Source organism: Phaethon lepturus, unplaced genomic scaffold (assembly GCF_000687285.1).
Source record: "Phaethon lepturus isolate BGI_N335 unplaced genomic scaffold, ASM68728v1 scaffold19851, whole genome shotgun sequence".
NCBI classification, from domain to species: domain Eukaryota; kingdom Metazoa; phylum Chordata; class Aves; order Phaethontiformes; family Phaethontidae; genus Phaethon; species Phaethon lepturus.
Genome location: NW_010517381.1, coordinates 54,910 through 72,179, shown reverse-complemented (window position 1 = coordinate 72,179; position 17,270 = coordinate 54,910). Strand labels below are relative to the sequence as shown.

At 42.5% G+C, this 17,270-nt stretch overlaps 1 protein-coding gene across 3 annotated transcripts in view; it reads right to left on the bottom strand.

The window, feature by feature from the left end:
- MICU1 (mitochondrial calcium uptake 1) overlaps window positions 1–17,270 on the bottom strand; it is a 95,686-nt gene that overhangs the window by 35,611 nt on the left and 42,805 nt on the right. For 2 of the 3 annotated variants that reach the window (XM_010296389.1, XM_010296391.1), the window contains 2 exons: window positions 14,499–14,613; window positions 3,332–3,414 (listed from right to left, as the gene is read on the bottom strand). In XM_010296389.1, the coding sequence (XP_010294691.1) occupies window positions 3,332–3,414; window positions 14,499–14,613 (198 nt within the window). Of the gene's footprint in view, window positions 1–3,331; window positions 3,415–14,498; window positions 14,614–15,540; window positions 15,547–17,270 lie in introns of all 3 variants that reach the window. The other variant, XM_010296390.1, reaches the window with a different exon arrangement.

Here is a 17,270-nt window from a genome sequence, read left to right as displayed (position 1 = left end):
ATCTTTTCCCGGGTGTTATTTATAAGGCATTCTACACCCTTCTTCTATCCTCATCTATAACAAGTATCAGACAGTTTGAAAATCCATCTGTGGGCACTGGAGCCAAAATTATCTGGCTGGTCCCTATTTTGGGTAATTCTTCTAATACACAGAAAGGCAGGCGACCACTGCAAGAAGTTGTCCTCCAGCCCAGCTAGTGCTGTCCTCCCCCACAGCTCATCGATCATACAAAGATGGGAAGCACAGAGATGCTTCATTGCCTTTTGTAGGTATTTCAGCCTAAGTGTTTGTGATCTGTTTCATTTTTTGCATCAGACAAGAGAGGGGAAAAAAAGAAGAGAAAAAAAAAATCAATGAAAATAGTTAATGGTTTGAAGAGAAATCAGAAGTAACACTGCTTGAGAGTTTACTACTTGGCATCTGACTTTTTAATTAAAAATAGAAGAGTAAACTAACCATTTACATGCTGAAGGATGAAAAGCTGAAGATGATACTGATGTAGGCACCAAACTATTTAGCGCTATGCACTAACCAGATGCATCAACTGGAAAAAACATCTGAGGCTCTTCAGCGAGGCCTGAAGAAATTCAGTACGTTTTTATTAGGTAGTTAAAGCCTCCAACTTACTTGCATATTAGTTAAATTGCCACAAGTAATTTTCTTCCTTGATGAATACTCTTAAGGTTTGTCAGACATGAATGAGAAGAGACCTGCTGTTGTTGGCCGTCTCCAACGACGGCGTGTGAAAAAGGAGTAAGAAATTCATTTCCACGTGCGCACAGCCAGCAGGGACGGTACAATGCTTCTGTGATGACCCTTCTTTCCTTTCCCTTCTTTTTCTTCCTATTCTCCCCAAAACAGAGTTGCTCTTCTAAACTGATGTCACCTCTAGTAGCATACTCCCCTGGAAAGGCCAGTTCCAGCTGCCCATGCCAGGTAAGATGTTTATAGACCTGCAAACTCTGCCGTCCTTCACGCTCTCACTGAAGCATTTCCATAAGGAGTGAAAAAGAGTATTTATCATATAAATTATTCTGCGTGTTGTATTTTATATATACGTGTATAATGTTATATATGTGCCTCCCGCTAAAGCTATGCCTTTGCTTTAATTCTGTCTGCAAAATGCAGCAAATCAATTATAGTGATACCTGCATAGACATTGTCAGCTGCTTCTCGCTTTCCAAAACAGCTCCATCTTCTGACTCGAAAAATCTGGAAGATCAGCCTTCACCAAAATACTCTGATGCTAACCAGGAATTTAATTCCTTTATATAGAGGCAGTGACGCATGTAACAAGCTTAACAAAAATATGTCTGTCTTCCTAAGGATTTTTATATGGCTTAATGCACATATAACTTCCCTTTGCCTAGCGGATGATTTGAAATAATTGAATTCAATTTCGTACTTTCATCTTCATAGCGCTTCCAAAACATCCATCCTCGAGAAACTTTCTTACTTTACATGTCTAATAAAAAAGCCAAACATGACACGCATGCTAGTACCTCAGCGTCACTGCATTTTTAGTAGGCGGTTAACCATTCTCCACTTCTTAAAAATTCATTTATCTCCATAATTGACTTCACTCTAAACACCTTTTGAATCGTTAAATATTGTGAGATAGCTGCAGTGGAACGCTACATTCATGCACTATGCAAATAGAAGAAAAAGCAGTATTTTTCACTTGGGAAAACAGGTACCTAACTCGGAATTTTTCATAAACAAACAGCACAATAACCTGGACACATCGGTGGGTGTATTCAAGTTTGCACCCGAAGAAAATTGAATAAACTCCTGGGTTTACTTTACAAACTGTCACGTAAAGGGATATCACAATGGAGATAAATATTACTCCCATTCTCCTAATAGTCCAAAATTTGCATCTAAAAGCATACAGTTAACCAGATATATTACACAGCTCGGGAGCAAACTCCTAATAATGACATCATACCCACAGGTAATAATTTGAAGAGGATGGCAGTAAGAGATCAGAAGGGGGGAATTAATTTAACAGACCTGCTTTGCCACTGGTTCTTTCCATTTACAGCAAGTGCCCCAAGCATGACCTCTTACAGACTCTTCTGAGTAAGAATTTGTAACTGGATTATTCAGAGCTGCTTTGCTCTTGGATATCAGTACACAGGTTTTCGCCATCTCCGAACACTTATGTCACACAGAATCACAGAATCATTAAGGTTGGAAAAGACCTTTAAGTTCACCAAGTCCAACCATCAACCCAACACCACCGTGCGCACTAAACCGTGTCTCGAAGTGCCACGTCCACACGTTTTTTGAACACTTCCAGTGATGGTGACTCCACCACCTCCTCCAGCATAAAAAGCCCACAAGGGCAGGTTATTTTTTTGACCAGAGTCTCACTTCCTTTGCTGAGAAGCAGCAGCTTCCACTTGCCCATTAAACATAGAGCCCCAAGGGACGTGGAGTCACAGAAGGTGTTTCCAGGGGCCATGTGAATATTGGGTAGATGAGTGATGTATCTCCTCTACCTTGTTCTTCGCAACAGAGGTGGTGACTCCTCATCTAGCCGGCCGGTTCCCTTCTTCGCCAACGCATTTACTTTTCCTTTGATGAGTAGCACACACATGGAGCTTTGCAAGTGTTCAGGATGTTTCTGAGTTAGTCAAGCCTTAAGGCTGTTTTCTGCATAGAAAAGAAAGCCATACCCTTCTGTCTGGGGAGGTCAGATCTCTTCCCCACTGACGGCTCGAGGCTTCAGTCTATTCTCACTCTAATACAATCACAAAGCGTAGCTTGTAGGAGGACCTCACCAGTATCAGCAAGCTAAGCTCATTAAAGAGCCTGCATCAAACTCCCCGCTGATGAAACCTTGTAAGAAGTAGGGGAAAGAAACTAATGAAAATGCACTCTCAACAAACACGTTTTTAGATTACATTGAAATAAATGGCTAAATTCTTTGAAGCAGACTTGCCCTGGTTGTTCTCGGAGAGAAACAAAATGAAGGAATGCAATAAAAGCTGTGGAAGAAAGCAGGGTCACAATCCTATGACAGCAGTGCAGTGAAAAATATTCTTTATCTACTTTGGAGGTGACATCTTGTAAAGACACCCTGGTGACTAAGTCACAGGAAATCGGAGCTTATACTAACAGCTGTCCTAGTTGAATAAAAAATTATGTCTTTAAATACACAGTAAAAAAAAAAGCAGGCACTGAGGCCACACAGCAGAGCATAGAAGGAAGAGACATAAACCAGCAGTAACCACAAATATAAATCACACTAACATCGTAGAGGAGCGATGCACTTTTAGGACTAGGATGCCATAGCATTATGAACTGAACCTGTCATTCAACTTGCCTGCTCAAACTCTTCCATGTCCACCTCGCCGTCACCATTCAGGTCAAACATCTTAAAGGCGATTTCAAAATTCCTCTGGGGAGCTACATAAAAAAAACCAACACACGATAAGAAACAAAGACCAGTTAAAAGAGATACAAAAGCTCAATAACAAAAGGCAGAAATTCTTAATGACCTTATCCAAAAGAAATTTTGCACGATTTTTGCAATTTTAAAAAGAAAATGCAGCTCTCGGGAGCTACGAGCTTCATGGTGTTCCTTTTACCAAAGGTCTCAACAAGGAGGTTGGGAGGAGATGTTTCTTTAACAAAATTTATTCCATTTACAGGTGGAAAAAGCACAAAAGCAAGATACCATCTGATATTTCTAATGAAAATAAACAGAAAATGACCCTGTACCAAGAGCTCCAGCCGGCTCCCCAGACTGTAATAGCAATTTGGCCAGAGGAATTTCCTCCGGCGCTGCAGAGCACTCTCCGTGCTTTGTGAAGCAGCCGGTGGGTGAGGAACAGACCTACCCAGAATTGGGTAATTCTCTTCCAGACTCGGCTCTTGTCTCACTGTGCAAATTTAAACAAATCATTACCAACCCTGTCTCAGTCCAGTTATGACACTGAGATAACACACAAGCAGGAGCTCGCCAGCTGAGACACCCCCCGCGACAGCACGGTACCTTATTTTTCATTGCATTTAGTCTATGTTGTCATGTTTTATTTAGCCAGAACCCTGCAAAGCATTGCTTCGCAGACACTCATCACAGCAAAACCACACTCTTTCCCCTGCATCGCACTAAAGAATTTCAGTACTTTCCCATTTTGGGCTCTGTAATCCATCACCATTTAAAGTTACAACATAGTGCCACAATTTTGTTTTCCAAATTAAGGTAATACATGACGAGTTTATTTTGCCCTGTTCCTTTCAAATACATACCACCTACAGGAATTTTGGTGCTTGCTGGGATGTCTAGGGAATTCTCTAGGCTGTAACTAATACTTAGGCTGTCATCTTAAACAATCAATTAAAACTCAGCCCTGTTTTTTGTTCTGAAGACGGCTCTTCACCACCTAAATCTGGCAGCAGAATGTGGATCACTGGTGAGGTTCATCCCCCTTTAACCTTATCTGTGGCAAGCAACTTTTAATATATCTCTGGATGCTCAAAAAGTACTGGCTTTCTGCAACCAGGGTTCTGTGCTAAGGCATCTCCCAGGTAGGGGTGGGAGGGGGAGCACAAAGAGGAATCACTCAGACAAAAAGAAATTAATATGGAATTAACTCAACTGGATTTGTACATTAGTTACAGCTTCAATTTAGGAGCAGGAGACTTTAACATCGTGTTTTCCCCTTGCTCTAATAAACAGTAGCACTTTATCACTGAAAGATTCAACAAACGTGTTAATGAGATCACTTTTTCCCATCACTTTGTGCCTTAAACAGATGTATAACGATATTAAACTCGACAGCAGCAACGGCCTGTCACTAGCCACTTGATATATACAGCACATACAGTCCCGCTGTTACCATCTCTGGATTTCCAATTTCCTCGTGCCAGTTAGCCGGGCTTTCCATTCCAAACACCACGTGCAGAAGCGACGTCTCCTATAACCACGGCCGTCGCCAGCAGCGCGTGGTGGGTTATTTCTGCCCCGCAGCGGAAGCGATGCCTCCACCCAGCTCCTCTGTCCTGCCCGCTGGGATGGGGAGACCTTCGCTCTCCCATCCCTTTTTATTTCAGCGTTAGCCGAGATGTACTCAGGTGGACCGGTCGGCCCCAACACCAGCTTCGTAATCTCTTTAACCATGTAATTTAATTAAAGGGATTTATAGAAAAAGCCTCCTCTGTATCCATCCATCATTTCCAGTGATTAATTCCCCACTTCCCTGAGAGCAACAATATTAAGCTCCTTCCAAGTACCCTCCTAACATTTGAAGAACACATCTAATTTTATTCACTTTAATTGCACGTACCTCACAAAAGCCTGGACACAATTTCTCCTTATTAGCCCCCAAAATCTAGCACACGAGTTGTTTCCTCTAGAAGCAAACAGGGGACTATACAAAGCTCTAACCTAGTTACAAGATGCTAGAAAAAGAGCAATTTACACATCTCTCCTTTCTTTCTCCGTTTTCCCTGCCAGGGTACAATGATGTATATTCTGAGATTGGAAAATTTGTTCCCCCATGTTAAAAATTGGTGTTTGCATGTTGGGGGGTGCGTGTGTGTGTGTGTGTGTCCTTTTCTTTAAGGAAAAATATAATACCATGTCCCATTCATGCAGACACAGGGTGAAACAGAAAAGCAATGTACTTAACCCTCGCAACGGCCGTTTCCTTCCTTTCTCTTCTCTAAATACACGTTTTCAAGAGCAGTTTATCAAAGCCTCAGAGGAGAACATCACTTGCAAAATTGAAATGAACAACTCAGCCTGCAAAATCTGCAGGGTCAGTATTTTCTAAGGACAGGGAAGGAAAGTGTCTTTAAATTGGCAAATTTAATTACTTCATTTCTTTAGCTAATAAGCGACACAGTCCGCTGCTTCCTCTGATCTGCATATCTAACTCCAATTACTTGTAACAACTCTTAAATCCAACAAACATGAATCCGAGCCAGGGAAACCAGAGGGCACCGAAGACAATTAGCTCATCCCGCTCCTGCTCAGGAAGAAATGTTCATTAAGATGTATGCCCCTGATTTCCGGGCAGCCTGAATTTATCAGTCCCAAGCGAGATGATTTCTGCCTCTCCTCTTGGGCGTGATGTTTCAGACCCAGATTTATTGGGGAAGAGTCATTCTGACGGCAGCTAAGCCCCCCCTTGCCCACCCTGCCCCACTACTCGCAGTTACATCAGCCTGTACAACCTCCACCTCCCTTCTTCCTCGTGTACTTATGTCTTTCAGAAATTTGCAGACCATAAAAGCAGCAGATACTGGTTTACCTAGCTAAACTTCACCTCCCCTCCTTTCATTCTGCCCCCCCAATTTTACCATTTGTGACTGCAGCTTCTTGAAATTTCCCCGCTGCCTCCTTCATTAAGATGCCTCAAATGAACACAATATTCCTTCTGCAATGGTTATCAAAACCACTTAAAGGACTGTTTGCTTTCCATACGGCGCAATGCCTGTTTTCACAAGGGAAAACCACTTCTGGATTTGCCCAAGTGCCGCGCTGCATTTCCAGCTCGCTCCGATTTTGCGATCTATCTCCTCACCATCCTTTTTGACATTATTCAGAATCAAGATTTTTCACTGCAACTAATTTCCCTTGGGAAACAAGTCAGGAACTGGTGAGAGCAACCGCCATTTCTTTTCTAACTTTATTTCTAGTCTTTAGATGTTCAGGAGGATACAACAAGTTCCTAATGATTCCTCCAAATCCTACACACAAAAGAAAACATGGTACTGGAGCCCATGCCGATTCAAATTCTTAAGCTACCCACGCCCTGCTTTGAGATATATACAAATATATCTAGAAAGATGACGTTGAAATTATTCTGTAGATCTATAGCTCCACCAGCTCTACACACCAAGTTGCCTTTTCAACTAACCTGGGAGTTAGTGCATACGACAATTAACATTTTTCTTGACTCATTTGTTCAAATGAAATATTTGGGAACAGAAAGACAATAGCAAAACCAAAAGCCAGACGCAGTACTGTTACGAAGATGAGCAACTTTCACCAGACAAACAAGATGACAGGGAGCAGCACTGGCCACACTGAAAAACCCACCTGATCCATCAGTATAAAGCCCCAGGGAACCTCTGAGGCATTCGATGGTTTGATTAGGCATCTTTAAGCCAATTATGTCATGTTTAACTATTTTTAAGTATTCAATGGACCAATGAGGGGTCTGGAGCACAAGTCTTATGAGGAGCGGCTGAGGGAACTGGGGTTGTTTAGTCTGGAGAAGAGGAGGCTGAGAGGAGACCTTATCGCTCTATACAACTACCTGAAAGGGGGTTGTGGCGACGAGGGTGTTGGCCTCTTCTCCCAAGTAACTAGCGATAGGACAAGAGGAAATGGCTTCAAGTTGCACCAGGGGAGGTTTAGATTGGATATTAGGAAAAATTTCTTCACCGAGAGGGTGGTCAGGCATTGGAACAGGCTGCCCAGGGAGGTGGTGGAGTCGCCATCTCTGGAAGTGTTCAAGAAACGTGTGGATGTGGTGCTTCAGGACATGGTCTAGGGGACATGGTGGCGCTGGATTAATGGTTGGACTTGATGATCTTGAAGGTCCTTTCCAACCTAGTGTTTCTGTGATTCTGTGATTCTGTGAATTTGCAGGACTCAGTTCTCCTTCATTGCCATTTACTCTCACCAGAAGCAAAGCATTCTGAAAGACACTAAGTGCTCACTGATGAGAAGGGCCACATTTTTACTATTTTTGCACTCATTTGGTCTTCTCTTTCCCCCAAACTCAATGCTCCACACTTGGCGATACCTCCCAATAAGTCCCCTCTGACTCCTGCTGCAGCTCATGCAGTTCATTGCTCCAGTCTCAAAAATTAAGCGTCCGTACAGCATCCACCTCAAGCGGAGGTACCGCATTTTAGGAAAACTATTCTGAATGTGCTTTTGGAAAATAAACATTGCTCCCTTCAGATGTGGTTGAAAATTTCTTTGTCTGAATTTAAACACAAAGCAGCTCAGGACATCAATATCCATCCTGAAGCCTAGTAACTCCCCAAGCAACTCCAGTGTGGGACAGAAGACCAAGAATTCAGCTGAGGACTTACTTTAAGAAAAATTCATTAAGGAATTAAATACCCTATGATGGCTTGTTCCCCATCTATCCCAAAATTAAGAAAAAAATATTCACTAAGACTATAGTACACTGAAGCTGAAAAAAGGTATCTTCGCAATCAATCCAAAATTAAGAGTCCTCCGAAGGTAGAGGCAGATTTTTGTCTCTAAAGAGATGGCTCAAAGCTTTGCAGCTTTAATATTCTTTCTTTCCCTTTTCACAGGAAAAAAGCTTATCTTATTCCTCCAGGCAAAGATTAATCAAGATTTTTTTTTTTACCCCCTTAAGTTACATGAATCAGCATAGTCATTCTGTCTGACTCTGCACAGAGGTATTTCAGCCAAGAAATTTTTCTGTACGCGTTTGAATTGGAACATTTCTGTCTGAAGGAAAGAATTGGGGTCATAGATGACCTCATCGTTACAAGACCCCAGCCAGCAACCCAGCACTGGCATCTAGCTCATTGTAAGCAACTGCACCGGTAATAGGGAAGAACTGGATGATGCACTTTCACATAACACATCTCCAAATGTTGTAATATTGTTTTTGAGAACAGAGTTACAGCCTTATAGGGAAGCAACTATCTATCGAATATAGAAGGCTGAGCCCCAGCTGCAATAAATATGGGGAAAACCACCACCATGACAATGTCCTAACATTGCAGGTATTTTCCTTCCAAAGATTTCAGTATTTCAGAAAAGCAGTCTAAATCCCACCGATTTTTTTTTTAATTTAATGTTAATCAACCCAGAAATGTAAATAACAGGCAGCTAAAATAACCTAGAGTCCACAGGATGTAGACTGAGCCACAATATCATCGGTTCTAAAGGTAAAGTATCTTTAAATAGCTAAGGGTTATTTATTATCACAAGGAAGAATCAGAATTACCTCTGAAATAATACAAATGCATCAGTTTAAAACCTGAGTATGCAAACCCCACTGAAATAGACTGCTTTAAAGCTTCAGTCTGTAACACCCAGAAAATCGAGTTTTCATTGTGTTTTCAAGTTCCAGTTACAATCTGAAATATAATGCTGCTTTCACAAGTGGAAAACGGGTATTTCAAAACAGAAATACCCTATTTCTATTACTGGCACGTCTTGGGTAGGTGTGATTTCCCAACAGCACGAGCTGGATCACGTTGGCTGGACCATCACGCCTGGCTCACCGGTGCAGCTCCACACATCGGAAAGAGGGTAGGAATTGGCTGATAAAGAACCTGCCATCATGCAAAGTAAAGAGACCACCACTACTAATAGTAACAAAAGCCCTAAACAACCTAGACCAAGAGAAATGAAGTTTTTGTTAGTTCCTCACTCTGAATCCACGCTAGTGGTTCACATGCCTGAACCCAGGCTCATGGAGTCAAGCCCTACTTGAGCACCAAGGTCCAAGGTTACTGAGCTGCACATGCCCACGCTGCCACCAGAGGCAGTGAGAGGTGCCCAACAGAAAGCAAAGAAGGGGTTAACTAGTACAGGTGACAGGTAAAATCCCAAATAAACTGTGTTCTTGTACAGAAAAGCATGGATCAGACACATGCATAAGGATCAGCTAGAGGACCTGGCACATGAATGGATGCTCCGATCCGTCCTTCGGAAAGCTGTACCATGACAGTGTGCTACCTCCAGATACAGAAATTCATGCCAAGCATGCAGTACGCTTTTCCTCGGAGTGATATCCCAGATAATGCCATTTTTAATCTTTCTACTATTTGATCAATTAAAAAAAAATTAAAGAAAAAATATTATTGCTGGTTTTAACATCAACGACAACCGTACGCCTCAGTTTCAGATATATGAGAGAATGTGACAGCGCCTCGGCTGGAGTATAAGGCTTAGCTTTCAAGAACTTCATCAGTTACCACACGACTCACAGAGCACTGCTGGAGTTCAAGATTCCTTCTTAAATGCCTCTCTGAAATAAGGACCTGGAAACAAGCTGTGGAAATGACAGCTCCAGACGAAGGCCATTAGAAGCTGTGTTCTCCAGGGAACCCCTGGAGAAAGAGGACACCCCAAACGTCGGCAGGTTCTGGGATATTGCTATGAGCAATTACAAAATTACTCTAGTTCCTAATTCTATAGAAATAATCACGATTATGTTTCTAGAACTTCTCAGTTAGGCTAACAAGTGCTGCATGCAGAGAAGTCCTTCCCCACCGCCAATCGACCGTCCTCTGATACAGAAGGTTGGTGGACATCCATCAGCCCATCACACCACGCCAATTCAAGGGATGAAGAGATGAACAGAGAATGGCCATGTGAAGACTGCAGGTGGAGAGGCTGGTAGAGATCCCATGCCCTAATGTCGGTTTTCTAACCGGAGAGGTCAAGTTCTGCTTGGGAAGATCCCTAAACCACCAATTATGAGAAATCCGTCCAGCTTCTGTCCTTCAGCATGGCTACCAGCCCACAGCAGAAGTGGGATGCTGAGCCAGAGAGCCCTTGGTCTGACATGAAGCAACCAGGCTTACGTTCGGAAGTTGAGACATCCCTCTGTTGCTGCTCAGGTACATCTTGGAAGTCCCACGCAGCAGCAACTGGGCTGGCAGAAATGTACTGAAGACATCCCTCCACCATATAGTGCGGGCAAGGTGGACTCGTGTATATGCACATACGTAAACTGACGGTCTTGAAAGTTTAAAGATAAAATTAACACGAACAGGGCCACAAACAAAAATATTCCTATAAACTCAAAGCCACCTTATACCTCCTTTTCTTGTAGGAACGAGCCCTATGGCATTTAGTGCTGCTTTGCAGGATTAAACCACCACTGGTAAGGTAACAGATCTCACTTGTGGCAGGGAAGGAGGCTGAAGACATTCATGGCAGCCAGCAATACATATTCAAAACTGCCGCACTGCAAACAGACCCCGGAGATCACGTCACCTGCGCGCAGCAGCGCAGGAGAGCACGCCGTGCCACCTCCACCTCAGGGACCCGCACAGTGCTCGAAAATAATTTCCGGAGCTGGATGGTTTGGGATTTATTTCCTACGCAGGGGGAAAAAAAAAAGACAAAAAAAGCTGAATCTATCCTAGACGAGAGGCCTCTTGCAGGCCAGTACCCACAGGGGTGGCAGCACGCCAAGCTCTAGAAGGACCCTGCAGGAGATGGGAGAAGGAGCTGCAGGTCTGCTACGAGAGCCCTGGCAAGAGGGTAATTACTTTGGCTTGAGCCAATGCTATTTAACCCTCCTTCCAGGAGGAGTAAATCCAGACACAGCGACAGTCCAATTACAGAAACAACCCTCAGTACCTGTTAATCAAGTAGGCATTAGTGCGCCTGGACAACCGACCACATTTGCTCTGAAATTGCAGCCGCTGATGATGGAAAAGCTCTTTTTTTTTCTTCCCCTCCTTCCTCCACTTCTTCTGCAAGTCCAAAAGCAAAAACCTCTTTGTTTTCCTCTGACATCTGAAGGACCCAGGGGAAATGCCATCAGCATTTTGCTTATCCCGTATTTTGCTCATCTTTCCACCTCTGCCCCAAAACACGGGGAGCGGCTGAAGCGACAGAAACTGTGGGGTATCCTCAAGGTTACTCAGCTCCCATTGCCTTTAACAAAAAGCTTTCTGAAGCAGTTAAATGCTATTTTACTAGTTGTTTTAAAAATACGTTGTCACAGAAATACAGCAGCTGAGGAGACAGACAGCGCTAGAGCGAGAAATCACTTGTAAATAAAATACAGTGACAGACTTCATTTTCTGGGCAATATGGAAACAGCCCTCTCTCCTCCTCTCCCAGCCCGGCAGCTGCCACACAGTCCAGGTTTCAGAGAATACAGCTGAGCTGAAGCTGCAAAGACATATTAAATTCCAAATTTTGCAGAGCACTCTCAAAGCCCGGATGGTGCTTTTGGTAGAGCTGGGGAGATGGGCAGGAGCCATCTCAGCAGACTTGCTGGGCACAACACTTGTGAGGAGCACAATAACACAAAGCCCTTGGGCTTTGTTTTCAGAAGTTATCATTGATCAGTTTTGAGTTCAATAAGCCAGACCAGACCATGATTGATCTCTCCCCATCGCTTCTGAGTGCGGCAGAGGAGCGCCTTTCCCTCCTGCCTCCCACATCCCACCTGATCTCACACCTCCCTTCTGATTATCCTGCTTTAGTGCTCAATATGCCACTTCCCTTTCTCAATATTTAGTGGCTTTTAGCTATATTAGTAATCCACAGCTCGCTCTTGTCCAGATACCTTCGTAATGTTTGGGTTATTGAAACAACACAGTGAGCAAACCAATATTGAACCGTCAGGTTTAAGACATACTTTCCTCATTCTATTTTATTTATTTCCCACAGAACAAAAAATAATCAGAAACTACCAGATTCGTGCAAGGTAATCTTTACTAGTAGGAGAGTAAACCAGTGTGGCATAACAGTGACTTTTCTATCTAGCCATAGAGCAAGGTTTGTTTGGCAGTTTTATTTTTATAAAAGCAAATGCTTTAAAAATGAAACCAATACTCCTCCTCTGGGGAATCACAGTTTGACAGTAGCTCCAGAGACATTCCTCCGTCTTCAATAATAAAACATTCAGCAAACTCCCAAAGGACCTAAAATTCAGCCTAAAAGTCCTAGAGCACTTTCTTCCTCTCTCTTTTTTTTCTAATTTTCCTTTTTGAAAGTTCCTGTCCTGTCCACCCTTCACATTGTTCCTTAAAGCACATACCACCCAATTCTGTCTCCTCTGGTTAGCCTGATTCCCTGGTAACTGCAAACACATTTAAAAGCCAAAGAACAAGAGGAAAAAAAAAAACAACGTTCCTCCTGCATAGCCCTCCAAAACAAGGCTGGCTGCTACTCTAACACAAAGTGGTCCCTTTTCTGTTATTCTCACAACAAAGAAACTAAACCGAAGCAAGAACGATTTCTCTTACTGCTGCCTGTGGAAGCACATGAAATGAATTTTGCGCCTGCATACCGGATTAGGGGGTTGCTCACCACCTGCACAGCCATAAAGCCACAGGCACGAGCCTTTTCTAAACCACACTCAGTAATGCGATATTATAGCTTTCAGAGTTCATTGTCATCTGTGGAGACTCAGATTAAAAGCCCTCGCTTACACATGTGAAAATATCTCAGGTAATTTTGGCACAGACTAGACTAACGTAAGAAAGGAAGGGCAAAAGTCTTAAGAGTCAGTTTGGAGACTCAGACAAACTAAAAAACAGATTAAAACCATGAAACAAGTTCCCTGGCTTGAATTAGCTTTATCTCTCAGTGTTTGCCTTCACGACATGAAGGTCACATACACATCTTCCCCCACCAAGTCCATTTGACAACAAACAAGACCTTGAACATTCTTTCTCCCAGGTAATAGATCCTCAGTCAATGAAGAGCTGCCTCCTTCATTTGTCCATGTTACAGCACGTGAGAAGACGGGGGAAGAAAAATAGAGCATGTTGCTTTTACAAAACATCAGTGAATTACCCAGCTGACTCCCTGAACAGCACAGAGCAGGCAGTAACTGGGAAGTATCCAGCTTTTTAATTCCTGTAATCAGGTCATCATGAAACAGATACTTACAGGATTAGATGGCCAACTTTTTGCCTGTTTTTTTTTGCCCCAAAGTCTGAAAATAAAATGTCTCAAGTTCATTTGGACAGTGGCATATTCCCCACTCCCCCACATTTTCTAATGGGGCTGAAAAATAACTGGAATTTCTGTTGACTTTCCTGTTTGTGATGCAGCACCTTCCAAGCAGGTAGAGAAACTCTGCACATGAGGTTTTGAGCTTGATTTCCCCATGAAGAAAATCTAGAAATGCCGTTTGACATTGCCAAAGGCTTCAGTTTCACTGTTCCTTGCCAACAAAGCAAACTTTTAAGTGCCAGCACTTCAAGCGCAGAAGACTTTGCTGGAACAAATTAGCAGATCACAGAAATATCACAAATGCAAGTCAAGTGCAGCAGGGTGAAAAGACAGAAGGTATCTAATGATACTTGTTGAAATGTAAACAGCTTAACTTCTCTCCTCATTGGATTACATCATGCACAAGCCTGAGCTTACCCCAAGTGAAAATACAGCTGGAGAAGAGTTTGAACAGTCTTGTAACCAGTGAAGAGCTGGAAAGCCAATATTCATCCAAACACAAGAATACCATATGAACACAAGCCAAGAACACATCTCCATTTACCGTTTTGAACAGCAGGTCAAGTGACTCATTACAAAAAAATCTGCCACCTTTTAAAATGAGAAACAAATCTGCAGAAGTCATCGATCCGCTTATCTTTCTGAACCACATGAAGCTAAGTCTAAACTAGATGAAGCAGTAGCAATTATTCACTCAGCTCGAGTGTCGAGCAATCAAGAATTCCTTTTAGGGAAACGTATGTAGACAACAATAGCAAACTCATTGCTTTTAAACCTTCAAAATTTAAAAAAAGCAGCAATTGCAGAGAAAAAAACCCACTGTACTTACTGGAAAGGACCGTCGTGAGGAAGATGTAGTCGGAAAAAGATATGAGTCCACATTCTCCAAGCGCATAAAATATGCTGTCCTCATCAGCAAACTTCTCTCGCTCCTGGGATAATTTCTATTTATTCAGCCGACCCACACCCCAAAAAGAGAAAATAAAGCAATCGATTAGAGAAACAGAAAGCTTTATTTGTCTCCTTACCACCAAGCCATTCCACGTACACACACCCCTACCATCTCCATTCATATTCAGTGGACCTTTTCCAGCCTTCAAACCTGTCAGAAACGCCCTGCAAAGATTAGTGCTTCCCCATCTCAAATGGGGAATAAAGAATTGCACAACATTAATTAGTTGGTTTAGCCTAGCTGAAATACAGATCTATAAAAGTATGTCCGTTTTGCTTAAAAGTGTCTGAATCTTTGAGAGGTTAGTGCTATGAAAATCAGATTTTGTAATATAAGATTCAAAAAGGAAATAATTATATTTCACTAATAGCATTTTAGTTATACTCTGTTGTAGCAGTAGCCAAGAAAGAACTACTTCCCATGAATATAAAGTGTGATCAAAGTGATCAACAACGCATAGTTATCAGAAGTGTGTTTAGCAAGCTCACTAGGAGGACCAGGACCAATCTCAATCTCGCTCTTGCTCCAGTTCTTTTCCAACACCTTGTTTTAATGGAAAATACTGCACGTGCTTTATCTCCCTTACTAAGCTAAAAATCCAAGTCCCTTTGATCCTCTGAAGCTTCAAAGACTGAAAAGGATCCATAAAACTGTTAGGAGATGCACACTGAAATCCACGCTGGTGACCCATTTTAAGAACACAGCAGGAGGAGGTGCACACACACACACACACACACAGAGGAAAACAAAATTAATACAAAGAAAAGTAGGCGTGGATGAGGTTATTCCACAGAAACCAGGTCATGCAAGCACAGAAGCATGGTGAAAGCAAGGCTGAATTTAGAAACGGTTTTAAGAAAAACCACCGACAAACACCACCACACGAGGGTCCAGCTACACAACTGTCCCCCACAGTTACCTCTGTCTAGCGGAGGTCCCATCATATACAAGATAAAGGAAAGAAAACTGGTTAACCGACAATAAAACAAGCAGGCAAAACATAACATCAAGTTGAATGGTTAGACTTGCAAAGAGAAAGAAAGTTTTGAAGCAACCAGGTGGTTGCTTTGACTGGGCACCACTAAGAAGCCTAAGTAGACATCCCAGCAAGAGTTAGCACGTAGCCTTTCCAGGTCAGACCCACTGTCTGCAGCTGATGTCTCTCATCCACCTCAGGGCTGATTTTGAGAGAACTCACCATTGTATGCGACTGCAGAGTGGGGATGAGTTCAGCTAATAATTTAGATGAAAATTTAACCCGTATCTGGCTCGGAAACCACAAGAAAAGAGACAAAAATAATCATATAGATCACCAAATAATACAGTTTCCAGGGAAAAAAGTTCAGCTCTACGGATCAAATAAAACTCTTCCCAGTAGCCCTGTCTTTATCATCTAGATAGCATCAGGAATTTAATAAGAGGCAAATCACTGACAGCAGACAACATGCTAATGGCATTCATTCACGCAAGATAACTGCTATTTACGCCTACGGGATACCAGGTTGAAGTATCATTTACTGAAAGAAATGTTTTTGCTTCCCTTCCCATCGAGATGGATCTGAAGGAAAATTACACGAATGCTTACGTTAAGGACAAATAAACAACGTCTGGTTTTCCTTTAAACTGAAGGGAGGATTTGTGGAGAAAGCAGTTTTCTGCGATTGCTGCCGGTGGTGCTGCCAGCAGCATCTCACCTGCCCGTGTGATTTATTGCCTCTTCCTCTGATTGCCTGTCTGGAGCAGCATTTGTCATGAACTAGCTATTAGCATCCTACTTCACCCGCTTAAAGGATTCCATGGAAAAAACTCCAGATATTGGTTTATTAGTTTTTATGGGTTTCTTTTCTGCACTTAAAATTCACAGTCGGCATCAAACAGCTCAAAATATTCCTCATAAGCTGAAAACCACATCCACAGACTAACCATAAAAAAAGATATTTAGTTGCTCTCTGAAATGCAAAGGTGTAGACAGATGGGAGGGAGAAGCATTTATTCACATGCATCTTACTTTGAGCAAGCTAGGTAAAATCTTTCTTCACTTATTTTAAACAAGCATCTACTTGTCAGAAACCTGGGGAAGGGTACGCTGTCGCTACGGTGCTCTGCCTGCCTGCAGCTAATGGGAAAGGGAATTCTCCCACAGATCTTAACAGCGGAAAAATAACAACTGACCCAATCATTATGATTTTCAGCCTCTCAGCACTAGGACAGTTTAAAAAAAAATTCACAACCTTCTCTTTTCTTTTTTTTTTTCCAGCTCACTAAGAAGCTGTGTGCATGGTTGCTTTCCACAACGTACGTGGGAAGCTCTTCCCACTATGGGAAAGGCTGCAAGCATCCTCCTCAGGGGCTGTGCCCCACCATTAAACAATATATTTCACAGAATTACATTATAAACCCCGGGGGGGGGGAGGGGGGGAATGCATTAAAAAAATCAACCTACCTACTTAACAAAGCACAACATGGACTGTTGTGATCCCTCAAAGTTCAAGGTGGAGAAACCCAAAGTCAGTCCTCACTAACACCTAAAACCTCCATCTATAGACGTCAAGCTTCTTTTCCACACTCTACTTTCCTTCCAGCATACTATACCATCGCTTCTAGCCAGAAAGGTAATGCATGGGATCAGAAAATGTAGGAAAAAGACCC